At 46.5% G+C, this 27,277-nt stretch overlaps 1 protein-coding gene across 2 annotated transcripts in view; it reads right to left on the bottom strand.

Annotated features, from left to right (window-relative positions):
* Positions 1-27,277, bottom strand: part of Prkce (protein kinase C epsilon) — a 507,468-nt gene that overhangs the window by 300,172 nt on the left and 180,019 nt on the right. For both annotated transcript variants that reach the window (XM_040737388.1, XM_040737387.1), the window contains one exon: positions 11,926-11,989. In XM_040737388.1, the coding sequence (XP_040593322.1) occupies positions 11,926-11,989 (64 nt within the window). The remainder of the gene's footprint in view (positions 1-11,925; positions 11,990-27,277) is intronic.

Genomic DNA, 27,277 nt, shown 5'->3' with positions numbered 1-27,277 from the left:
ATCTTGCTCCCCAAAATACAGCGTATTCTTGAGAAGACCCAAGTTTCTTCTCACTTGCGTAGCTTCTAGGCAAGGGTTTCCTAATCTTGAGAAGAAAAACGCCTTACTGCATGGCGCACATGGGTAAGCAGGGCAGAAGGCCAGTTCCCTGAAAGGCGGGGCGTTGGCTGTCATCTCGCTTCTCACAGGGCATCTCCATCAATGCACACCAAGGACCACTCTCTAGCAAGCTCCATCCATATGATACTGATGTGACGGGGATCGAAGAGCAAACACTGACGCTACAGGAAACCCTTACTTCACTCACAAAGTCTTCCTAGGAAGGGCTCACATAATTTGGAAGCATTCAAGTCCTTCGATAGTGCTTTAAGGCTGATGTTCAAATCTTTGTTTATTTGTCGTTTTTGAGATAGCAGTTCCCTGTAGAGCCCAGGCTCACCTTGAATTTACAATCTGCAGTAGCTCAAATTACAGGCGCATGGCACCACACCTGGCTTCAAGATTCAAGTTCTAACATTTCCTCTTTTGCTTACATTCTTAGGAAACAAGAGTATTCTGAAAATAAATGCTAGGATTCATTGCTTTCCCGTTAGTCTGCCTACTCGTTTCCTCTACCCTTTAGAAGACTGGCAAGGGTATGTGGCTGGCTGTGGCTTGTGGGCCAGGCAGGGCCTCTCCTGAATTCTCCTTCTAACACACACAATAAAAACAGACAAGGACATCCGTGAAAAGAACGCCGGGGACAAAAACAGAGCTGAAGACCAGCAGGCGCAGGTGGCACGCTCCAGTGTGGGAAGGCAGACTTGCAATCTCATTGCAGTTTAAAAGCACGGAGAAGTAACTGAATAAACAGGGAGAGGCAGGGCATTATAATTGGGGGGCTGGTGTATGAGGAGGCAGCGAGGTACCTCAAGACCCCCTAACAAGTACCTGGCACTGAAAGAAAGCTTAAACACTCAGGTCCACACCCACCCTTGAAACCGACTGTACACTGGAATGCGAAACAAATGATTATCCAAGGCAAAGTCAGGCAAACGCCTTGCTTACCTCAATGGCTCTCTTTTAAAAGTAACCTGTTTGCCTGTTAACTTTCATTTAGCCACACATCCATTTAATGCACAAGGAAAAATTATGCCCCTACTGTGTACCCAACCCTTCATGCAGAACTCTTACCCACCATGAAAAGCAACAGTACAACTTGCTATCAGAGAAGGGTCACATGGATGTAAGTTCTAGCAAGGTCCCTGGGTGAGTTTCTTTAATTAAAGCCACAGGAACCAGGAGAAAATTAGCACTGTGGGATCAAATTTAAGCACCACTCGATACTTTGGGGGTATTTATAGAAAAACAAATACAAAAACAAAAACATCCAATATCCTGACGAGTGGTTTCCAGAAGGCTCCTTGGGGCTTTGTTTTCTTGCTACAAACTGGTGCTTGCCCTTGCCCAGCAGAACACTGATCCTGCCTACTCTGCTCTTGTGAAGGCCACTACAGTCACTAAAGCACAGCCAAGGCACTACCTGGCCTGCTGCTGGCTTCTCAGCACCTTCTAAGCCTCCTCCCCAGGAAAGAAGGAGAATGTGAGACTAGAACAGGACACACATGGCGTTGGCTTCCAGGCGAACTATTGGGGAGGAAAGGAAGTGGGAAATTTCCAATGAGAACAGCCACCTGCTAAGTGGAGGGGACCCCAGGACTCCTGCCTCTTGCTATTCCAAATGTGGTCTGGTGGCCAGCAGCATGGGCATCTCCTGGGGGTGGTCAACCACACGGCATCCCCAGCCCCATCCAGGCCCACCCAGTCAGAGTCTACATTTGCATAGCATCTCCGACTGATTCAGTCATTAAACCCCAAAGCTTCATTTCCCCTAGATGTAAAGGCAAGGCTGACAAAACCTGCATGGCAGTTCTGTTTGGGTAACAATCTCTGTATAGCACCCTGCCTTGAACATTTTCTTTCTCTTTCTGCCCCACTTTGTTTAGCAAAGCCCAACAAATGTTGTGTCCATGCAGCTCCTATGTGATGCGCAGGCATCTCCTGCACTAGGAAGGTCATCTCTGCCCAGCCATTGTTACTGCTTATATAGCATGGGGAGAATGACCTTTGAAAGTTTGAAAGCTCCCTAAGCCTGATAAGTTTTGTTTACTTCCTAGATTTTGCATGCTTCCTTTACTTCCAGAGTCACATTAACCTCCTTCTGCCCCCCAGGAGGCGGTGCTTAAATGATAGGAAATTGAAACACAGCACATCCTCACCCCGTGTCCAGAGAGATGACATGGCTTAAACAGGGTACACGGCCTGTTGCCAGACATTCTCCAGGTCTCTACCCCTTTCATTTTTTTGTGGCCCTTACCATGGTGCCTAGGAGACAAGGGACTCTGTATATGCAATTGTTTTGATTTGTCTGAGACAGGTAGGTAGGCATGGCTGGCCTGAAACTTGCTACGTAGACCAGGCTGGCCTTGATCTCACAATGATTTGTCTGCCTCTGCCTCCCCAGCACTAGGAATAAAGGCATGAACCATTAGGCCCAGTTCAATATACATTTGTTTTCTTTATTGGTGAATCATGCAATTAGTTCAATGTGAAGGAGAAATAAAATGAGGATACCAATCACTCACTCACACACACACACACACACACACACACACACACACTTTCATGCAACCATAAAGTGAAGGTGATTTCCCTTGAACGCACTCTTCCTCACAGTTTCAAAGGGATTCCCCAGTGGAGACCACTGGTTCCTGCAGCAGGAAAGACCCCCTCATCCCTGCTGCCCCGCTACACATCACCATTATTGCTAGTGTCAGGAGACAGACACACTGGCAGGCCCGGGAAGCATGTCTGACTGCTGGCAGCCACTCGCTCTGTGTTGGTTTTGTGCAGCCCCCATGCACGAATGAGAATGAACGTCTTTCATATTCCACTTTCCTCATTGTCTGTCTCTTTCACTGGAAGCCTCGTCCATTGGAGTGTCTAAGGTCCTAAGAACGCAGAGGTAAGGAGCTCCCCAGTCTCAGGAGCGCACGTCCTTCTCACAGAAGTAGGCAAAGACAAGCAGCGCAACAGCACGTCTGCACCTTTGGTAGGAAAGGGTGCAGTGAGGCCACCAATAGGACGCTCGCCCACCACAGAAGGCTCCCCCCTTGTGCAGACAGCCAACAAATGGCAGCCACAAGCACTGATCTCAAATGATCTCCTGCAGTCCACAAGGCCTGCCTAAAATGAAACGATATCCTGTACTATATTCTGAGACCCTGCCCAAAGGTGATCCACGCTAGGGCTTGATTTATCAAAATTTTCAATAGCAGGAATATATTTGGTTTATACAGACATGTAGCTATCAGATGCACATTGTATGACAGTTACTCAGTCCTGAGGCACAGCAGTGAGCAATGCAGAGAGAAATCCCTTGAAGATTACATTCACATCCCCCCATCCCCTCTGTCCTGTGTGAGTGTACGTGTGTCTGTGCATGCGCGCGCGCGCGCGTGTGTGTGTGTGTGTGTGTGTGTGTGTGTGTGTGTGTGTGTGAGCATTTGTGTGCGTGCAGAATGTCTCTGTAACGATATACTGGAATAGCAATCATCTCTGGGGAAGGGATAAGGAAATCTGGAAAGAGAGGAAAATTTCCCTGTCTAATTTATAATTTATGTGTATGAGCTATTTAAAGATTATTTAGAAATAATAAAAAAGGAATTAGGTGGAAATGTGACTGCTCCCTTACATAGAGGGACAGTGACTTGTCTCTGGCTAGGGATCATAATAGACTCCAGAAATCCCTATCAGACAGAGAGAGAGTTGATCCACTGAATCCACAGAGATCACAGATGGTAGGGACAAGGAGTCCCAGATCAATTGCTGTCTACACGGTTACTGCTCAGGAGGCAATGGGATACATTAAAATTAGAGGTTCCTTAGACCTGCCCTTCAGTGGGGACTCATGCTAAGAGGCTCATGGGCCTAGAAATCCATCCCCATGGAAAAGGCAGTGTAGCAGAGTCTTGCCTGTGAACCTGTAATGGTGGCCACACTCCTTTGGGCATGGCTTCACGTGCCGAAGGAAGTGGAAAGAGGAAAGTGTGAGGCGTGGTCTCTCTCACTGGCTCTCTTTCTCTTGGGTTGTGGATCTGACTGGAGGGAGGGGCAGAGAAAGCTGTGGTGGTTCTTTATTGTTCTGTGTAAGTGTTCCCCAATAAGATACCCATTTATCATTTATCTTGTTGGGTCTTGTGAAATCACCACACCCACACCTTCGATTGGCGCCCAATGTGTCAGTGAAAGACATCCTTGGCAGTTTGATTCGTGGATTCACTATTTTTCCTTGTGACATTCCTACTGTGGTGTTTATGGTGTTCACTTGGTGCCTGTGACTTCCTGTCTCAAGGTTCATATTCATAGACTGGTGACTTCACAAGCTTTGGTATCTTCTGCCCAGATGGTACCAACATAGATCAAATGGCTGCCAGGCTTTCCTGACACTAACAGTAATGGTGATGTGTAGCCCAAAAGGCAGTATCTTCTGTGATATGGGCACCCTTGGCCTCCACTAATGAATTCTTTTGAAACTATAAGGAAGAGTGAGTTCAAGAGAGATTTTGTCTGTGTGTGTGTGTGTGTGTGTGTGTGTGTGTGTGTGTGTGTGTGTGTGTGTGTGTTTCATGGCTCCTCAGTCTATACCTGCTCGCACAAACAAAGGTTTACAATAAAAGAGACGACAAGAGCCTTGGCATTACACCTAGATTAACAATGGGAAATGTGTTTGATTGTGAAAGTGTGAGTGTTTCAACAAAGCGAGGTAATAGAAACAGCAATAAAGCTGTCAGCACTGACCAGTTTCAAGTAGATAAAAGAATAGAATAATTGGTCCAGAAAGACAACTCTCTAAATTAGGTTAGATGAATGGAAATACCCTTTTCTTTCAAGCCAAGTCACAGGGACATTAACAACAGTGAATGATTCAATTATGGGTCATTTCAAGCAAATATGATCCGAGCTGTAAACATGGTTTCCCCCAAAAACCTCTTTTATAAGATGCAGAAATGATACCTATCAAGGGAGACAGGATGGGAGGATAGAAGGAGCCCATGTCTTCATTAAGGACCCATCATAAACCTACCCTTTCTATCCATGTATTTCTTCCATACCACTGTCCCTTCTACAATTAAATCAGTAGCAAAACTAGCGTGCAGTCAAGGGAGAATACACATCCATATCCACACTGACATAATGGCAGACAGGACTGAGGCTTGAGCGAACGGCTCCCCATTCTCTCCCGGTTCAGTCCTGGTTTTCGTCTGCTGATGGCTGGCATTTGGTGTTGGTAACTGGATGATTCATCTCAGAGGAACTGCTGTGCTTTTAGAGACCATTTAAAAGGAAACCCATTTAAAAGGGGTTTCTTGACTTATTTCTCACGGAGCATTTTGGTGAAGGCTCTTTGTGATACAAGGACATCTTGGCAGGGGTTGGGCTCATTGATCTCCAGCTGAGTCCTCGACCTCACCCGTGCAGAAGATCACTTCTAGGAATAAACACCGATTGCACTGGGGCAAAGAGGGGCGTCCAAATCTAGGCAACAAAGGATCCGAGTGTCGGTGTGTCAGAAGTTACAAGTAGTTACACCAGGTTGAGAGTCCGGAGGAGGAGTACAGATCTTGAGATGAATGGTTTTAGCACATCTGAATGCACTCTCTATTCTCTGGAACTCAATGCACTTCTGGAAAATCTGATACACCCACAGATGTCTAGGGAGCACTTGAGGTGAGCATAACCAGAGTCCTATTGCCTAAGGGACATCCCACAGAGGAGATGGAGAGGTCAGCACCTTTTAGCTGGGTGTGGCTTTGGAAAGATGGAGACTCCGGTTAACATCCTAAGTGATGTTTCATATTTAAAACTGATCAGACTGAAAAGAAAACATAGGAATGCTGGGCTTCATTTGGGGCACCTCAGAAAGGCTGTGGACATAGGTCAGTGGTAGAACACTTGTCCAGCATGCACAAGACCCAGGGGACATGAAAAAGAGGAGGAAGGAGAGGAGGCTAAGAGCCTGAAGATGGTAGAGTGATCAGTATAGACCGTTATCAGGTGTCTAAGTGGGGAGAGAGGGGATGTGAAAAAGCCACAGAGGGATGCCTCTCCTCGACCTTCTAAACGCTCAGTGCCATAGTTATACCAGGCCTCTACCCGGTGACCTGGAGGTGATTAAACATGACCTGGAACACTCCTTTACTCCTTGGGGATCACAGAGAGAAAGAGGTCTTGATCGTGAAGTTAAGCCTAGAAATACTGCCTTCGATTTTCAAACATGGATTAATCATTTACAGGATCCCATCTTTCTTGCTGGCCCAGCATGACAATTTCTGCCTGTAATGCTGAGAACTATCTTTTCGTTTGGATGCTCCCAGAGAGTGCACACTCTGTCTACTTAGTGTATCCTGCCTATCCCGCCATTCCTAAATACTCAAGGCCTCTAAGCTGTCTTGGATTATAACAGGACCCCGTCTGCTCACAGAGGCCTCTCCCCTCCCTCTGTGAGGTCTACTCCACCCATCCTTTCCAGTATAAGCCCCTACGATCCCTTGAAGCTTTGCCGGGTTATTCCCATTCCAGTTTATTCCATGGCCACACCCAGCTCTGAATGCAATATACATGTGTTGTGTTGTTCTTTGATGCCTTCTTCCTACAAGACACGTGTTTCTGATTGAAAGTGATGTTCCAATTCTTTGAATATTGTTTTCCATCTCCCACATCCTTCCCTGCCCCCCATAGCACGTTTGCTGAGAAGCATTGGTGGGTGTCCTTCACTTGAGTAAGCGGCTCCCTGCAACTCTCTGACAACCATGCTTCATTAAATAACACGGGATTTAGGAAAGGCCAAATTCTTCAATAGGACTATGGAACCTGGAGATGCTACCCTCCCCTCCCCAGCAGAGCCAAGGATCCATCTAAAGGCTTGAATGCCTGCCATGAACATAAGACTATCTCTAAGGAAAAGGACAGAGCAATAGCCAAGATCATTGTCCTGCTTGGTTTATGTCAGCTCTAGTTTCAAACCAGCACCTGCTTATAGGTCTACATTACAGACATCTGGAGAGGGCTCCAGCCATCCATGAGAAGGGGACCGGGGGCTTTCCTTTCTAAGGAATGAAAAATAAATCTGTGTATTTATGAAAGGGACTCTGGGGCCACCTTTGGATTAAAAGCTAGGAACTTTGGCTTTGTGTTTCTATTAAAAGCCTTCTGAAGAAACGAACGAACAAAAATAATAACATCAGGAGGTCATTTCCATGTTGAAAACTCTTTATCAGGGCTCTGACAGAGCAGATGACTGGGTAGGGGGGAGCATGTAACGTGGTCTGAAGTATATCACTTGGCCTCTCAGCACCCCACTTCCATGTGAGGGTGACGGTGTCAAGCACTTGGTAAGGTGAAAATCCCTACACACGCGTTGTCTTTTGGGAGCCAGGCCAGGCTGGTTTCATCACATCTGTCTCCTTGAGCAACCACTCAAAGGCTGCAAAGAGGAGTGAGATTTCAAAAACACACCTGCCAAAAGGCTAAAGGATTTGATGGATTCTGCCCCAAAGAAGAGAGATTTAACAACTGTCTTCAAACAGATGAAGGGCTTTCCCCAGGGCCAGCAAGAGCCTAGAGGCCATGTGTTCCCAGTCTGCCCTGAAAGGTGACGGGAGGAACCAGGCTCCAATAAGAGAAGCTGTTAGCCTTAACGCACTCAGGACACAAACCAGTGGCTCTGGGATGCTGCGGAGTGTCTAGTTGGGAGCTGCTTCATTTGGGGGAGGGTAAGGAAGAAAGATGGGGTAAAACTACATCTGGGTCTCAGCCCTACAGGAAGTAATCTCTTAGACCCGGCATACATCCACATGTCCTGCTAGTCACCTCCTTCACAGGCTCTGCTCTTGGCCCGGGCCAGCACTCCACACCAGAGTCAGAAACCTGTCCTCCGTTGTTTCTCTGAAGACCCTGCCTGCTGCTCTCAAGGCAAGTCTGATGAACGATACCCACCTCCCTGCTCTTGGATCTCCAGACTCTGAATATGATTTGTATGCATAAACACGGTCCCAAGACCTTGTTCTCATAGCGATCCTTCCATAGCACCTTTCCCGGGTTTACTTCAGTCTGAATTAGGCTGACACTGGGGGGAAAGGATAGAATCTCCAAAACAATGTCCATATGAAATTTCACAGTGTGTGGCCCCCACCCCCATCTTCCGTGTAAGGAATCCAAAACTAAGCTATTGAACACAACAGCCAGGATTTCAGCCCAGGTCTGGTGGACTCCTAGGGCCATGCTCTTTCCTAGGGAAGACACCAGGCACGTCCGCATCATGTGACTGCAGAAAAGAGGCGTGGCTGGGCCTTGCTTCTTAACTCCCACTTCCAGTATCCCACCAGGATGGGATTCAAGTGTATATTATGTGTGGTGTTTGTAGGGCAAAAGTCATTCAGCTTTTGCAGACATGGACTTGACATCCGATGGGGCCTACTTCTTACAATTTCTATTGCGGCTTAGACTCAGAAGGCTCTGAGATGAGCACTGCCCCTGGATGCAGAGCAGCAGAAGCAGACCCTAACCATCTCCCGCCAATAATGAAGCATTGCCATGTTAATATAGCGAATAAAAAAATCACACACAAATGACAGCAAAGGCGGAAATCATAACTTACAGACGCACCAAGAAACTATTGTCTACACATTTGAGAATGAAGTTGCTGTTTAGATGTTTGTTACCTGAGCTTAGTTACACTTTGACCTAATTATCTGGTGAGCCAAACAGTGCCAGGTTTACCAGGGAGCCAAATTGTTGCTATTCATGATGAATGCCAAAGTAAGGAATGCCTCAGACTGTGACTCACACAAAAATTCTGTGTGGTATCAGTGAAACATCTATGACAACACATGGTCCAAAAAGACCACTTCCTTCAGCTCCTTCTACCAGTGGCAGATAGTACCCATTCCTTGGTCACGAGCACTGACAGATGTCTACTCAAATTGCACTGAAGAATAACATCACATAACCAGAAACGACCTTCAGTGTCATCTGGCCTGACCTCCCTTACATCTGGGGTCAGGTTCCGTGGTTTAGCCAAAGCACACGCTAGTCAAATCCTATTATGGTGACCAGCACAGGATGCGCTAGTGCTGGATTTTATTAGACGGTCAGAAATCACATTATATCCTGCTCCAGCGGATGTAAACACCCAAGCTTCCTGACCGCATGCTAGGAAGGAAAGGAGCCTGACACCCCACCTCTTCTGTGGACTATCTGGAAACTGCAATGGTTGTAAAATGCGTGCCACGTCTATGGCTCTGTTCCTCCCATTGACGGTGCTGGAGCATGGAGAAGGGGCTGCTGAAGCAAGGTCGGTGGCCGAGGGATAGAGCGAGCGGTGAACCTCAGTTAGGCCTTCTTACTCTCCCCTCAGCTTTCCTCAGAGCACAATTAGCATTTGCACCCAAGAAAGGGAGTGACAAGAAGAGCAGAATCCAGTCTGCAGTCAATAGGGTAGTCTGACAATTGATCCTCTGGTATTTCTCTCATGTGGTCTGGCTGTGGTTTATCCCTCTCTGGGTCTCTCTTTCACCCTCACAACCCTTCCACAACCAAAACTGCCACCAGACAGAGAGCCCTCTCAGCGCAGGGCACAGACGAATATAGCCCAAATGGAGCATAGCACGGGACTGCGGAGTGTCCTCCCACCACACAGAAGGGAATCCCAAGCCCAGACCAGCACAGGGAAAACAGAGTCCTCTTGGCTTCAGAGAAACACATGCTAGTACTTTACAGATGCTGGCATGTGTCAGCGTTTCTAAAGTAAACTCTGTTTTCTTTAGATGAAAGAGATTAAAAAAATAGACTCAGAATTTAACCCAGTGAAAATTGCTTCGGTTATTCACATGCAATAAAGCGTAGAAACAAGAAAGAAAAAAAATCAATTGCTTCTGATTTATTTATTCATTCATTGTCCATCTCCTTTCTCCCTAATGTAAAAAAAAATGCTGTTTATAATTTTGCAAGCCGTTAATCTTTTCAAGGAGAAAGAAAATAATTCAAGCCTGCCATTGGTTGCCCAGCATTTTGGCACAGGAAATGCATGTTCAATTAAGGTTAGGGAAAGAACAGGAAAGAGGGAATTGATTTTTGTTTATCAAACTTTTTTTCCAACATCTACAATCAGGATGCTATTGTAAACTCTCAAGTCTGATAAGCCAGTCTCACATACTCTGCTAACAATATTTAAGGCAACTACAAGCCTTCACTCTTTTGTTTGTGTTATTATTTTATCTTCTTATTTCTCAGGCTGGCCTCAATCTCTTGGGCTCAAGACATCTTCCTGCCTCAGCCTCCAGAGTAGGTGAGACCTTGGGCATTCACCGCCTGTGCTGGTATCGATAGGTTGCTTTTTCCTAACTGGCTGGCTTATTTTCCCTTCATTTTTGTAGGTCTTAAATATTTCATACTACATATTGTTAACCCCTCAATTCTTCAACAGTGTATTCTATTCTTGGCTGACAACAGAGATGGGAAGTTGGGCATGCCAAACAGATTGCAATAAAGAGCAGAATATGTAAGAAACCAATTTTGGAAGGATGCTTGAAGCTTTTAACCTATGCCAAATCATCAAAATCTATTAAAAGAGGCCCCAGCTCTCGTGTGGTCCCCATATGCACATAATTATGGAAATACTCTGGACACCTGCCGAAACTGACAATGAATAAAGCCAGATGAAAGCTATCAGGTGCCACTTTCAAATGCATCATTCACCTAGAGTGGCGCTTCTCAACCTTCCTGACACTGTGACCCTTTAATACAGTTCCTTATGTTATGGTGACCATAACCATAAAATCATCTCATTGCTACTTCATGACTGTAATTTTGCTATGAATTGCAATGTGAATATCGGATATGTGACCACCTCAAAGGGGTTGCAACCCACAGGCTGAGAACCACTGGCCTGTTGCCTTTGACCTTACTTACATAAGTTTCCTCCCTTTACAACCTTTACCTAGAGACTGTATGCGTGTGCGTGCTTATGATCTAGTGTGAGTCTGTAAAAACAGCCAAGTTTACCATCTGGGAGAGCTGAAGGACAGGAATGTCCCACCTTTCACTTAAAGACACAGACCCCAAACACCATTTCAGTTACTGTCTCCCAGTCTCTCTGCCGCGTCACCAACTGTTCTGACTCCCTGCCCACAGAGAGGAGAAAAGGAAAGTCAGCGCCAGCCAATACATTTCAGTCCTATCTAGTCTGGTGCTTAAGTCGACCATAACTGCCTTGCACCTGTCTGGACAAGGTTGCATTTTCTAGCCTTCCCTTCGACCTCGCTTGTCCGGTCTTCACCACACTTGACAATTCTGCCCTTAAGAGATATTAAGGGGGAAAAATCCATAAGAAGAGGGTACAAAAAGAAGAAAAACATAAATATCAGAGAAAACCTATACGTTGTCTCGTCTCATTGGCTTCACTTGCCTTTTAGGTGACTAGTAAAATGAGTCTGTAAATGATTCAAAGTGTAAGATTCTAAAGTCTGCCACGCTCTTTGTTTCGTTTCTGAATACCGTTAGACCAACTGGTTTTACTTCCTTCTCACCAGGCACAACACAAACTCCCAGAAGCCTCCTGGGCGTGAGTGCCGCTCCGCTGGCACCTGCCCTGCACACAGCATTTGGAAATGCCTGTGTTACTGGCCTCTCGGCAAGTCCAAATCTCCTTCTGCTCCACCAGTGACAGATGGCTGGCTCCTTTCGGTACACGGGCACAGCATCTTCAAAACAACCTTCTCCTGCTAAAGCATGCCAACTAATTAAATGTCACTGTGCTAATGTCCTGGCCACAGAAGACCAAGCCTCAACACAACAGGTCAAGGGTGAGAGGTCATGCTCCCCTACCTTCGCCCGATGACCCCGAGAGATCGATGATCACGTACACTTTTCCTTCTGGCTCCAGGTCAATCTGCAAGTAAGAAAATGACAGTGGGTGTGTTAGTGCAGCTTGCAGGTCCCACATTTCCACCCTGAACCACAGCTCCATGCACTCATCAGCCCGCAGTGCGCCAAGAGCTAGGTGAGTTAGGAGTGAAGGAGCATCAGTGTTGGCCAAACATCTACCAAACACCCAAAAGGAGCCCCAGTCAGTGGCTTTAAACTGGGAGGGATTTGCTTCACAATGGATACTTGTCCCTTCCTGTGACTTTCCAACTGTCCCCAGCAAGGAGCAAGTGCATGCTTAGCGAGTAGTTCTCAGGAAAAGGCAGTGTGGCAGACGTCTCTTGCTCCGTCAAGGTCAAGGACAACGAATGTCTCCTGTCTGAAGCTTTTCCAGGTACTCCCATCAGGCTGCGTTCCTCCCTCCTCTGGGTTCCCACAGCACACCAGACACATCCTAATCACAGTTTTTATTAAACTGTAGCACAGAGCCTGTGTAGTTATCTTCTGAGCCGCATTCCCAACCTCAGCTCACTTCTCTTGGCCAGAAAACCCCCAATACCCATTTGTAGAGGTGAGGAAAGGCTCTAGATTCTAGCATAGTCTGTGTCCTTCACCCCTTCAAGCCTTCATGCCCAGAGAGGAAAACAGACTTGTGACTTGGACTGAAGTAAGTAGCATTGCACGAGACCTGGAGAGGGAGGCTAAGGAGCCCATACAATGAATATCTAATATGAGCACCTGTGCGAGGCAAAGAAACTCAAGTTGGAGAGATGTTCTCTCCAGGTCACCCATACCCTCTGCAGAGTTAAGGTTTCTAGAGCCACACAGGAGCCCTGTTGCACAGTCAGACATAAACCCCTCATGGCTGAGGTCATTCACTATCTATCCGCTTCACGTGTTCATTTGTATCAAGCGATCTCCCGTGGGTGAGGTGACTGGAGGAAGCTCACACACTCTTGTCAGAGAGTGAAGGAGGACAGGGAGCAGACTTGGGCCACGCTCAGGGACACCACACAATCCACTTGGCTGAGCCTGGACTCCAGATTCGACCCAAATACCCAACTGGGGATCCCATGTGAGGCTTTTCCATGTCACTCCATCTCAAGAGTTCACGATTTGAAATGCACAAAGTTCCCCCAGGGCTCTCTGATGCTAGTGCGACCCCCACCATAAACAAACCCCTGCTCTGGCATGGAATTACAAACAGGAAAGCCAGCTGTTGGCCCTGCTAAACAGCACTAAACCAGAATTCCGTCCCTGCCAAAGTTCAAAATGATCAGGGGCCCCTTTGCCCCTCGAGCATGGAATTCAAATAATGTATGCCTTTTGGAGATGAGATCATCTCTGCTAGCCCCCAAACAAAATGAAACACTTTCTCATATCCTCCAAGTCAAAGATTTCCCACGACTGCAGACCGTATTGGTGAAGTACAATGTTATCTGTGCAAGGCAGGAGGAGGACAGAGAAGGAATGAGATGGGCAGCGAGGCCTATCCAAAGGCGGGCGCAGAGCCTATCTCTGCAAAAGGGGAGTGAGGACTCAAAGCAGGGAGGACAGGTCATGGACAGTAAAATGCATTAGGATATGAACATTCGAGATAGCGATCAGAAACCGTTTTAGCACCCACTGCTCCCTCGATGCTAGTGAGCCGCATTTCCCAACCGAAAAATAGAAATTAAGCCATTAAGTGTGCCAAGAGGAACAAAGGGCTTTGCAGTGTGAGCAGATGGTTGCAGAGCTCCGGCCAAGGCCCAGTCAGCCAGACGAGGAGGCTTTGAGATTCCAGTCAGGGTGGCAGGGCTTCAGTGTGGGCGACTAGAGGGGTAGCCGAGTACAAAGGGTGGTAGAGAGGGGTCCAGCTTCACAGCCAAATTCATCTCATCACAGACTCTGCCCGTGGTTCACGGCCCAGATAAGGAAGCAATGTGAGCTCCCAGGCCTGTCCCCATCCAGCCGTTGCCAGGTCATCTCAGATCGCCTCTGCAATGCAGGCTCATTCCACGTGCTCCAGATGTAGCCCTAGCCATAAAATCTTTTTAGACATCTTACCTCTCCTTGATAGACTTCTCAGCTACGTTCCTGTTCTCCTGGACTGCTATCTTCCTTCAAGCTAAATCACCATTGGCTTCCCCTCTAGCCAGGGCCAGAAGCCAAGGAAACAGTGGGGGAGATGACCACAGCCCCTGGCTTCATACCAGGCCCGCATCCCTGTTTTGTCTCTTCCCCGCTGAGTGACCTCAGACAATTATTTCCTCTCCGTGAGCCTTGGCTTCATCTGTGAAATGGGTTGTCATGGAAATTCCATGAGACAGGAATGCAAAGCACTTGGTGTTCAGAAAATCCTCCGTGTGTGGAAAAGAGAACTGCCTGGCTAGATGGCCCAAAGCAAGTGGGGTCTACAAGGCGGCTCATCAGGTAGGGGTCCTTGCCACTAAGTCTGGAGACCTAAGTTCCATTCCCAGATGGTGGGAGGAAAGAACTAACTCCCACAAGTTTTCCTCTGACCTCTCTCTACATTAGTGTCATCTCACACATAAGTACAACACACACACACACACACACAGAGTCTTCAAGTCTTTATAGTTCAAAACTCTTTCTACTCTACCAATATTCCCACCCCAAGCCCACAAAATAAATACAAGACTCTTTGTGTTCCCTGACGTGACTATATATTATTACAGGATATCAGATGACTTTTTAGTGGTACCGTGACTATCAAAAAGGCCTTGGCCCCACCCTGGGGGCAATCCAAGGGCAGGCAAGACCAACCGCTGGGCACCAGAAGACCCATGGTACCATGACAGATAGGGAGAAGAGATGATCACAGGTTTCCTGAGCATCTACTTTGCTTCAGACACCTTCACGTGTCTCGGCTTCCTGGGGCTCTTGCAAAGTCAATGACAGTCTCAGTTTCAGATAGGAAAGAGGTACATTGAACTTCCTGCAGCGATGCCCAACATCACGAAAGGCATTGACTCTGCCTCCACTCCGAGGTCAGGCTCCTGGGCCCTGCTACCCCTAGCCCACAGAGGCTTCTCTGATTTCTACCCAGGGTATTCTCTTCCCAACCCCATTTCCAATGTCTTCGTTATCCTTTGCATTGACCATTGGCTTCCCAGGCCCAACCTTCCTAAGGCAGAGGGATGCCTTGAACACCCTCAGCACTGCACTGAGCCCAGAGGAAAGTCTGTGTGAATATTCCATTCATTCCATTGAAGGGAAATTCCACAGAGACAGAAGCAACTACCCAGAAACCCTTGCAGCAGCAGGGCTTCGAAAGCAATGACTTACATGAACTACTGGGTGGTGCCTGACCATTTCTAATGCCCTTTGTGGGCCAATTTTTTTATTCCTCATAATCTACCTGTAAGGTAACAGATTCTGCATTGCTCTATGAGTAAGAACCAGATGTGGTAGCACACACCTGTAAGCTCAATTCTCCCAAAGTGGAGACAGGAAGGTTGAGAGTTCAAGGAAACCCTGGGAAAGATAACACGACTCTTGTCTCAGTAAAGCTCAGCAGTAGAGTATTTGCTTAGATGCACAAGGTCATGGGTTCAACCTCTAGCACTGCAAGTAAACAAACAATTTAAAAGCTGAGGTTATAAAGAGAAGAAGTAGTCAGTGTACCTACAGTATGCCAATGAGGGCACACCTGTTCATGACATCAGAGTCAGCAAGTATCCCTGAGTATTACACATAACTCAAAAAGAGTCTGCCCCCCTCCCCAGCTCCTAACTCTTAGGCCAATGATCTTTCCAGAACCCCACATCCATCTATCAGGAACTCTGGGCCAAGTAGTTTTGAATATCAGAACTCCACTGGTGAGTAGATGGCCAACAACCTGCAAAATATTTGTCAGGTCTCTGTGACCCACAGGTTTCTATGCCTGTGTCTAGGTGGCCAAAGGCCTCTGTGACCCACAGGTTTCTATGCCTGTGTCTAGGGGGTCAAAGGCCTCTGTGACCCACAGGTTTCTATGCCTGTGTCTAGGGAGTCAAAGACCTCTGTGACCCACAGGTTTCTATGCCTGTGTCTAGGGAATCAAAGGCCTCTGTGACCCACAGGTTTCTATGCCTGAGTCTAGGTGGCCAAAGGCCTCTGTGACCCACAGGTATCTATGCTTGTGTCTAGTGGGCCAAGGGTTTCAAGAGCCACGCAGCCTGACATTCAGTCAGACTTCCTCCTAACCACAGGCCTACTTTCACCTGAGGTCTCTAGACAAACTTCCCCCAGGCCTAGCCCAGGCCATCTGAGTTTCACTTCCTCTTTTTTAACCATCCCCAGGCACCAAGCTTGGAGGGAAGGAGAGATGGGGAGAGAGCCTGGTTCCACCAATGGGACTCTCGTAATTAAATGTTTATTTCTTTTTCTTCCTTCCTTGGTGTAGGAGGTAGAAGAACCATCCGGAAAGGAAACTGAGCCTAGTGGTTCTGGTCTGTAATCTCAGATACTTAGGAGACTGAGGCAGGAGGCCCATGAAGTCAGTGCCTTCCTAGGCCATGACTGGCTTGTGGTCCACCCTGGCAACTTTGTAAGGCCCTGACTCCAAATCAAAAGGAAAAAGATGGGGAGATGGCTCTGTCACTAAGATACCTGCTGTATAAGCATGAGGACCTGAGTTCATATCCCCAGCACCCATCTAAGAGCCAGGTGTGGGGGCAAACATCTGTAAGCCAAGTGCTAGGGACTACAGAGACAGGAGGATATCTGGAGCTCATTGACTAGCCAGCCAATAGGGGGTCCCTCCAGGTTGAGGGAGGTGCCAATCTCAAAAAGTTAAGGTGAAAAATGATGGAGGAAGGGGGACACATGACATCAAACTCCTATCCCTCTATGTGTCTGTATGTGTGTGTGTGCATGCACATGAGTGTGTATTGCGCACACATGTGTGCTGGTGCATGTGTGTGCGTGTGCATGTGCATGTGTGCTCACATACATGAATACAACACATTCACACCAAAGTAAAAAAGAAGCTATAATTCAGTGGTAAAATGCTTGCTTAACACTCATGAGGGCCTAGGTTTAATGCCCAACATCAGAGAAAGAGAGAAAGTAAAAGAAAGACTCGGTACCCAAGTCTGTATCCCTCAGTGTGGGCCTCTCTCCCACACTTATGCACACCACAGTCTCGGGGCTTCTTGGCCAAGAAGTGACCAGGCGGAGCAAGGCCGTTCCGGCAGCCGGCACCTGATAGAAAGTACAAAGCATCAAGTCATGGCAGCAGAGGGGTGGGGAAGGGGGACGGGAATGTGGCCCTTAGAGCACCGTATACAAATAGTATGATACCGAAAAAATCCAAACATAAGATTAACATCACCAAAGCGCTTCAATGGGTGATGTTGAAGCTACTCCAAAGTGCCGATTTGGAGTCCAGCAGCTAATTCTGTGGCTCTTCATCTGGGGAGGAACGTGCTACCCCTTCTATTAACGGCACACAAAGACTGGTCAAGGGGCTGTGGGGTACCCGTAATGAAATGCTTTTCATGGTTCCACTCTGATATAATGGACTACCATAGTAACTGCTTCCATAAAATAATAGGGAAGGGGGATTGTTTTTTGTTAGTGTTGTTGTTTTGTTTTCTCAAATGACTCTCACTGCAGTGTAAAGATATTACGCAGGGGACAGGAGATGGTTTGGTGGATATCAGTGTTTGTTATGAAACCAGGAGAACCTGGGTTCAAATCCCCAGCACCGATGTGAAAAAAACCTAGCATAGCCTCACACATCTATAACTCCTTTATGGGAGGACAGAGTCAGGTAGTGCCCTGGAGTCACAGACCAGCAAGCCTAAGCAAAACCATGAGCTTCAGGATTAGTGAGAGACCCTGTTTCAAAATTAAAATGAAGGGCAGTAAAAGGAGACCTGACATCCTCTAGTGCACCCACCCCACCCTGTTCCCGCACACAGATATTGTATAGGCTTTTGTGTACATCCCTGCAGGGCAGGATCTATCTAGTCAGCATTTGTTTGTGCAGTGCTTGGGATTGAACTTGGGGCCTCATGAATGCTGGGCAAGTGCTCTTCAAGGAGCAACAGTCCCAATACTAAGAGATGTTTGCACACATTGCCTAAACAAACACATGTCCTGTTGAGTCACTTCAACATACACAAACTCTGGATCTGCACAGGTGAGTGATGGAGGTGACTTGTTTTTGAAGACATCAATCTGTACACAAATGTCCACAGCAGTCCCATGCCCTAAGAGCCCCACCCAACTAGAAGCAACTCCATGATCCACAGCAGGTATGAGGATAAGCAACCCGTGCTACATCACACAATGGAATTTTGCTTAGCAATAGAAATGAATAAATTAGCGATACTCATATGAATGCTGTGCCAAAGACATCAAACACCATATGGTTCCATTTATGTAAGGTCCTGAAACAGGCAACACTAATTTACAGTGACAAGAACCACAAGGATGACTACATCCTGAAGGTAGAGGTGACCAATGACTGCCAAGAGACATAGAAGAGCCTCCAGGGACATGAAACTTTTCTCCCAGTGTCAAATGTGCTGGTGATGGGGTGAGTGCGTGCATTTGAGGAAATGCGTCAAGCTATGCACTCAAAATGGCCGTTCTTAGTGGTACCAGAGTTGATTCTCAATGAAGTTGCTCTTTGTAAAGGAGAAGGGGAGGGGGGAAGTCTTCCCTTCACATAAGGATTCCTCCATAAGCTTCCTTTAAATAATCATCTTTCCACCCTTGGAGCATTTAAACTTCCATGTTTCGTTTTTAAAAATAAAAGAGACTCATTCAGACTCTTTCACGAGCACATCTGTCGCACGACATAATGTACACCTACCTGCGTGGGTGCATGCGTTCACACGCCACCCACGCACGCAAACACATTCGCAGGCACACAGCTGAGCCACCCTCTCCTGTCGTCTGTGATCAAAACACAATAATAGCAAGAAAAAACACATCCAACGTGTAGGTGCAAGAGTCTGCCAAGTTATTTAAACCCCTTTCTCTGTGTGGATCTCCATTTCCTCACAGCGAAAGTGGGACAGCTTTGCCAAATGCTCTGTGGTGAATTTTGGTGATCTGAATAACCTAAATATACTCAAGAAGGCTAGATAGTCAGACAGACAGACAGATTAAACGTGCTTGTTGATATCTGGGATTCAGAAGTGGGAATGGCAAGATGCAGTGTGCTTTTATGCTAAGCTAAGGTGTTCATGTGTGGGTGTACACACACACTCCAGATATGGAGCCTGTCTATGGGGAACTCTTGTTTTCAATGTTTCTCTTAAGTCTTTTCAATTTATTTGGACTCACTCCCATATCTATGAGTGTTTTAGTATAGGTACACATACGGAGGTGAGAGGACAACCTCGGATGTTGGTCCTCTCCTTCTACCCTGTCCAAGGCAGGAGCTCTCAGGGTGTGCTGCTGCATACGCCAGGTTAAATGGCCCACAGGCTTCCTTGGATTCTCCCGTCTGTCTTTGATCGAGAAGTAGGAACAATGGACTTACAGAACACACCACCTTGCCTGGCTTGATGTGGATTCTGGGGAGTCCATCTCAGGGTCTCACACTGATGAGGCAAAGGCTTTCCCACTGAGCCATCTTCCCACCCACAAGCAGGACATTTGGCCAACAGGAAGTCGAAGTTTCCTCGTGAGACCATGAGACGGACAACGCAGGATACAGAGACCAGAATCAGGTCTTCTTCTCCATTCCTAACCATTTTGTTTTAAAAATTCCATTCAGGATCATTTGATATAAAGTCTTAAATTAGCACCTTTTTACAACATGAAATGTCCTTTTAACTGCATTGGCTGTTCTAACCTTTTATCCCCAGAGTGTAGCGGGCTTTGGTTACCAGACACACCTTAAGAAGTGTCCCTCAAGTCTGGTTGGCATCCTGCTTTTCCCATTACCCACAGCCAGGTCACGGGAGCCAAGCGAGAAGTGACCTGCCCTTGTGAACCTCACATTGTCTTCACCAGAAGCCTGCATGACACATCATTGCTCTAGATAGGCCACAGATACAGTAAACTCAAGTTGACAACTGCTGCTTCCTCTTTCCAGAGACGATGCATGATGTCCTTCTGTATATATGCATCTCTTATTGGTTGATGAATAAAACACTGATTGGCTGATTGGCCAGCCAGGAAGTATAGGCAGGGCTAGGGATGAGGAGAATTCTGGGAAACGTAGGCAGATGGAGTCGTCATGGAGGCAGCCAAAGGAGTAACAGCTCTGGGCATTCTCCAGCAAGCCCAGACCACATGGAAATATATAAATGAATAGAAATGGGTTAGTAGTTACAACAGAGCTAGCCAATAAGAAGCCCTAGTCATTGGCCAACAGATTTACAACTAATACAGTGTCCATGTGTTTACTTAGGGCTCAAAGGCGGCAAGTTGGCAGGAAAGAACCTCCGAAACACAGAGGTGGTCCCGAGGAGCTAGCAGTTTCTTCTGGTGACAGAGATGGCTCAAAACAAAGCAGTCGATGTGCACTAAAAAGGCTGTCTGAGATCAGCAAACATCGGAAGGAGCTGCCAAGCCAGGAGGGAGCATGTGAGATGATGCATGGCACAGTGTTTCTACATTGGAAGAAAATGGCAATGCCGGCCCTAGCAGAAGGTGGTGGGTGCAAACAGAACAGGAAACATAATCCCTGGCCTTGGTCACGCTGACGTGAAAAGCTCCTTGCTGTTAGCTTGCATTTTGTTGTGGGAATAGTCTCTCCCCTCGGGTGCATTTACCTTGTAGAATAATCATTTTGTACACTGTGAAGAAGTGTCACTCTGATGATTGGTTTAATACAAAGCTGAGCGGTCGATAGTTAGGCAGTATTTCCGGGCAAAGAGGATGCTGGGAAGAAGAAGGGTGGAGACATGGGGCGAAACGGAGGAGGCAGGAAAGCGGGATGGACAGTACGTAGATGAGGTTCAGGAGCTGAGGGGCAGCACACAGATGGATAGGAATGGGCTCCTGTGAGTGACGAGAGGTAGCTAAAGACAAGCCTGAGCCACCAGCTGAGCTTTCTCTGTGTCTCTACTGGGGAGCCAACGGTCCCAACCAAACAGTCTGACTACACATTTAGATGCACGCTTACTTTATTTTCCTATTTCTCACATAATACCAGTACAGTTCAGTGGGGGAGCATACAGACACTGACACTAGCCTGCCTGGGTTCAAATCCCAACACTGTCTGTTACAAGCTGTGTGGCACTTGCTTTGATTTCGTCTCCTAGTGAGCTGTCCCTTGAGCACTGGCTTCATAACTAACAAAGAGTGACACTTCTTGGACACAACAATGAAAGCAAAGGTCCTGCCTTGTCCTCTTAGAAAACCCGAGTTCAAAGCACATGAAACCACAGCACATCAGTCTGGCAGCTCAGACCCTGAGTACAACAGGATGCGGGATATACAATAGCAGGCAATTGGTGCCCCGGGCAACTCCTCTATGACGGAATTCTGGATATCAAGTCTGATTTGTTATTGCTTTGCCTCATACAGATGGAACCACGTCCTCTAAGAACAGTTTTGTAAAGATCATGGAAGCGTGAAATGTAAGAGTCAGAAACACTTAGAAATGACTTGGTTCAAAAACACAAAGAAACATAAATTAAAGCGAGATAAGGTCTTTTCCCTTATGCTTGCCAAACTGGCCATTTTTTTCCTCTTGAGCCATGCATGTCTGCATTATTTAGAACTAAAATATAACCCAAACTGATCGTAACAACATGCTTGTTTTTTAGAAATCAAAACTTACTTGCCCGCTTGAGATGAGAGGCCAGTCTTCTGCCCCCTCACTCCTAAGAGGGTCCGATTTTTAATAATCCCTAATTAAGTTTTTCTCACGGTCACTGCCACACCTCTGAATAATACATGCCTCAAACTCCTGGCTTCTTACTCAGGTGTTTTCTTTGTCTTGCTGCTGCGACAGATGAGGACTTGGTTCAGCAGCCAACTCCCTCCTCATTCTCTGGTCACAAAACATTCTATGTCCTAATTCTCACATCCCAGGAAGTTGCTCAAGGTCAGTGGTATAGGCTCGTCTTGTATGTGTGGGGTTCACAGCTTGACCACACACACAGATACAGACACACACACACACACACAGATACACACACACATGCACAGACACACATGCATATACACTCACACAGAGACATACACAAACATCACACACACGCAGAGACACACACAGACACACAAACATATACACACGCATACACATTCACACACTCACACGTGCATACACACACGCACACACTCACACGTGCATACACACGCGCACACCCCTCGCTTGCTCTGCTATTTTTCTAGAACTGGAAGAAGACCATCAAAAATATCAGGTTCTCATCACACCAACCCCAGACTATCTCTTGACGCTACACATCGACCAGAAAACATCAGTGCTTCCAGCTCCCCCCTTCCCTGCACCTTTGTGATTTACTCCCATGACAACGCAGGCATTCTGTTCTCTAGCCACAGCTAAGCTCCATGCTTCGTTACATAGTGGTTCTAAAATCTGAAAACTAAATCGTCTACATAGGATAGCTTTATAAACTACTTATCTGTATACTTGCATATGTGTCTATATTCATATTCTTATCACATGCACAACAGCGGCCACTCGGTGGACCGTGTACCTATCATCAGATTCAAATGGAGTCTTCATCATCTGTTCTGCCAGTTGCTTTTCTATGCTGCCCCAGGTTCCCCAGGATCCTTTTCGTTAGGATTTGACCTGCTGCTGAGGTTCCACCGTGACTTCCCTCCTCATTTGGTTCTCTGGGCTGCTACGGTGCTACACATCTGTCCATCGCTCGGCTGGGTGTAGCCAGGGCTGTCAGGATCCATTCCCCCTTGTTCTGGGTTTGTGCTAGGAAAGTGTGTTCTGACTGCAGTGCTGATTAGCAGTGCATGAAGCCAGTGTTCTAAGACTCAGCATGCCTGCCCTCACAAGTGAATGATGGTTTGACTAGATAGCAAATTCTAAGTTGAAAAAAAAAATCTGTCAGAACTTCCTTTTAACAGCCATACGGCCAATACGCTCTGATATCAACCACTGTAGCTTAGTGCAAGGCACTGTTTGCCTGTTTGGGTTCCATTCTGCAAGTCTGGGGCCCTTCTTCATCCTTGCTGCTGGTAAACTCCACAGTGACATGCCTTAGGGAGGCTTTTTTTTTTTTTTTGATCATGGTGTTGAAACTGAGCTTGTGGAAGCCACCCTTCTGTATATTTTATCTTTTAATCCTTTGTCACGAGCTCTTTTTCATTTTCACTCTTTTTCTAAAACACCTATCACTTGGATGTTGGGCCAGTAGAATTGAGGCTTAGGTGTATGGCCATGTAAATACGTTTTTATTCCATAGTCTAGATTTCCTTGACCTTATCTTATAATCCCTTCACAGAACTTATTTCTAATAATACATTGGGTTTGTGCATATGCCTTCCTATTTCCTTGTGGCTCTCCTTCCTACTTCTGGTAAATACATTTGGTACATTTTGAAGAATGCCATTCCCACCTGCCCTTTGGGTCAGATAGGGGAGTTCTCCCTTATAGCAGGGAGCCCTGAGAATCTCCTTTATGCTTGGGAAGTAGCCCCCTACCCCCTTGGCTATTTGGCAATTGTGCACGGCCCTACGTTGTCCTGACAGCCTGGATGTGGTCTCTTTCAGCTCCTCTCATGTGTTCTTGGCCATGGTTTACGGAACAGCATGGAAATGCTGCCTTCTGGAAAGAGGAAAACTTCCACGCCTTTCTTCCAGCTCTCTCCCAAATATTCTACCACTTCTTTTGCAAAGGACCTTCCAAAATTTTCACCCCAGGAGTAAGCCTGGCTGCAGGTCCTTCAGCAATGAGCTCGGGGAATGTACATCTCTACAGCTAGGTCTTCCGATTGGCACTTGTTTTCACTCCTGCCCTTGAGGTAAGTGTTCTTCTGGCCTGGAGTTTTTCAGAGTGATACAGACAGAGAAGCTGTCTCTATGCTAGGATGCAGAAACCCACCCACCCACCAGCCAGTGGTTCTCAACCTTCCTAATGCTGGGATCCTTTTATTCAGTTGCTTATGTGTGGGAACCCCCAATCATAAAAACATTTCGTTGATACTACATGACTGTAATTTTGGTACTGTTTATGAACTGTAATGTAAATATCTGATATGCAGGATATCTAATGTGACCCCTGTTGGGGTTACAACCCACAAGCTGAGACGCGGTGATCTGTACTGTTCTGCCTGGAGGCCCCTCAGTACATCTAGTCTCCTCCATTGTGGGGCAATACCCAGAGACTTGGGGTAAGTGTGCTGGCGTGCTCTTTCCCCTCACACGGTTGTAACGGATTCCTCCTCTCTTTCCCTTTCTCTGTTGTGTGCGTGGAATGTGGAGTGGGCAAAGGCACAAACAACACACTTGCTTCAAGAAAACCCCGAATGGAAATTTCCAAAACATGTCACCTGAGATGATATTACGCAGAGCTGCGAAGAATAAGGGGGAAGGAGACACTTGTGAAAGAGCGTGCCCATGGAGTGCAAACGGCTGCAACATTGGTAAAGAATGTTCTGGCATCACATAACAGCAGCAAAGCAAAACAAAAAGCCCTTGACCTTGCGATTCTGCTTTTGGGAATTGATCCCAATCACACATGTGCAAAAAGATTTAACTACAAAGATGATCATTACAACCCACAAGCAATGGTTTAGTTAATAGCCAATAACCTGAGCAAACGGTAGACTATTCAAGTCATTACATACCATGCAAAAATATTTAAGATTATATTTAATAGCATGGAAAACTATTCACAATGCGGTATTACATGTTAAAATTAGCTTATAAAGGAAGATGTGTCCTGTGATTCAATCTTGTGAAGACAAGTGTGCGAGGGATATTCACAACTAAAAAGAAAAAAAAGATCTATGGAAAAATAGAGAAAGAGGTAATGTGTGTGTGTGTGTGTCCATGAAAAGTTTGTAAACCTTCTATTCTTCTCCTAGCTTCTACCAGAAATCTTGGATAAAACTAAATACAGTTATTCTTTTAAGAATATTATGTAAATAAAGCCCCTTATTCACAAACAAAGAAATGAAGGCCCAAAGAGGTTAAGGAATTCATTCAGGTCTGTAAAGCAAACTTCTTGAAGCTAGCAATCAGAAGCTCAGCTTTCTCAATTTCTTTAATTTGAGGATATAAGTTGAAAATCGGGCATGATCACAAAAGTTTAATTTTCAGGTCAGTGGTAACAGGTCTGCTCACTCCTCAGTGGTGGGAGAGAGGCCAGTGTGCTCCTCAGCTAGATGTGGTCTAAACAGAACAAGGGAAAGACGCAGAAGGCAAGTGGGTTGGGACTGGAGACGCGGCTCAGCAGTGAAGAGCAGTGGCTGTCCTAGAGGACCCCCACCTGGTTCCCAGCACCCCACAACCACCTGTAACTCCAGTTCTAGGGGATCTGATGTCCTCTTCTGCAGGCACCAGACACACATGACACAAACATATACATAAATAAAAATACTTGTTTAAGAAGTGAGCTAAACTTAAAATCCTTTGTTTTGATCACATGCCCTTCTCTGTATGGTGAGGTTGTTCGGTGTGTGTGTGTGTGTGTGTGTGTGTGTGTGTGTGTGTGTGTGTGTGTGTGTGTGTGCGCACGCACAAGCACCCCTATGTATTTGCACATGGAGGGGTGGGGGGTACTGCAGCCCCTTGTTTCCATATTTTATACCTTTTATTTAACAAACTGTCATAGCCTGTAAACCTCACTGATTGGTGAATAAATATCCCTGTTATGATGTGGGCAAACAGTCCTCGCCCCCCCCAATGTGGCAGTCAAGGCTACCATCTTCATTTCTCCACCATACATTGGAATACTTTCTCTTCTTATCTGTCTTGGATGCGCAATAAGACAGGAGAAAGGGCTCTAAGAAAACCAAGCACACATCTCAGACTTGCATCACGTAAAGGGGAATTTATTAGGCAAGTTAAAGTCAATGGCACTTTACCCTGAGTCAGATAGCCATCCCTTGACTCTGTGATATGATAGTAGCCAATTTTTTAAAAACCCTTTTACATTTAAGTGAAAACTGTGGGGTGATATAAATAAGAAGTGTGGCACAGTTTCCCATTTTCTGAGACAGAACCTATTTTTACCCATAATGACATGTTCGAATGTTCAGCTGGCTTTCTCTATAACTAAGTGAACTCATAGGATTTCAGGTACAAATTATATATGAAAGTGGGACTCTCTGTTTTCTGAAAATGAACAGCTCTCCTTATCCAGCCAGGTCTTGGTTATGAAGACTGTGGCCTCACAGACAAATGGGCGATCGCAGCAAGACACACACTTGCTCACCCTTCTCAGAAGCTCACACCAAGTCAGCTAAAGGGGAAAATACTTCCTTAAGAGCAGACAAAGCAAATGGGCTCTGAAATTTGCACGGCCAAAGCTGTGCTTTCCAAAAAGCTTCTCCAGGGTATCATATCTCTGTGCTGGCTTTTGGATTTCCACAAGCTATCTAGACCAACACGGGTAAGACTGCTATTCTATAGATTGTGTCCTGAGAGCACATGAAATGAGCTAAAAGAGATCCCATCCAGGCTCGCAGAACAACTTAACGCCATGTACGATTGCCAATTAACCTAGTGAGAGGAGGCCACGTCCCAAGCATAAAGGAGATTCTCAGCCTTTCAGAGAAAATAAAACTTTAAAACTTGAAGTCGATCCTTATACTAGCCAATGCCCATCGTAGGTACTGAAACTTTAGTTGGCTCTTACTTCCATCATGTTATGCTCTATTTGCAAAGAGGCCAGTTCACAGTTTGAGTTTGGAGATGGTTAATTACCCAAGGTCAAAGAGGAAAGTCTTCCTGATTACTGACAATGTCAGCCTGTGCTTATCTCGGGGAGAAAAGGGAGCCTGTGCAAAGGCCCAGGGGTGGGTGAAGGCTTGGCCTTTGTCCTCAGGATGATATTTATCTACGGGAAGCAGCAGGAACTGGGCTCCAGGAGGGTGTGTGCCCGAGTTCTCTGGCACTGGGGAGCCAGAGCTGAGTCTGTGTGGAGCATGCTGCGGCTCCCACTTTAAAATAACTTGTCTTTACGCTGTGTGGTGAGAATGGGGGTAAGCCTTTGGCAGCAAGGTGGCCACGTTGGTAGTCTTTACAATGACCCAAGCAAGAGGAAGTGGTGGCTGGGAAGAGGCAGACATGGTGGAAGGCGTGGGACGTCATCAGGGCTTGTGCATAGGTTGAAGGATTGATTGCCTGAGGGGTTGTGTGGAAGGTCCAAGGTGAAGATGAGGAACGTTCAGCGTAGCCTGGGAACTTCCAGCCAGAGAAAGAC

Source organism: Mesocricetus auratus, unplaced genomic scaffold (assembly GCF_017639785.1).
Source record: "Mesocricetus auratus isolate SY011 unplaced genomic scaffold, BCM_Maur_2.0 Super-Scaffold_100676, whole genome shotgun sequence".
NCBI classification, from domain to species: domain Eukaryota; kingdom Metazoa; phylum Chordata; class Mammalia; order Rodentia; family Cricetidae; genus Mesocricetus; species Mesocricetus auratus.
The sequence above is the reverse complement of the archived record's forward strand: the minus strand, read 5'-3'. Positions and strand labels throughout refer to the sequence as shown.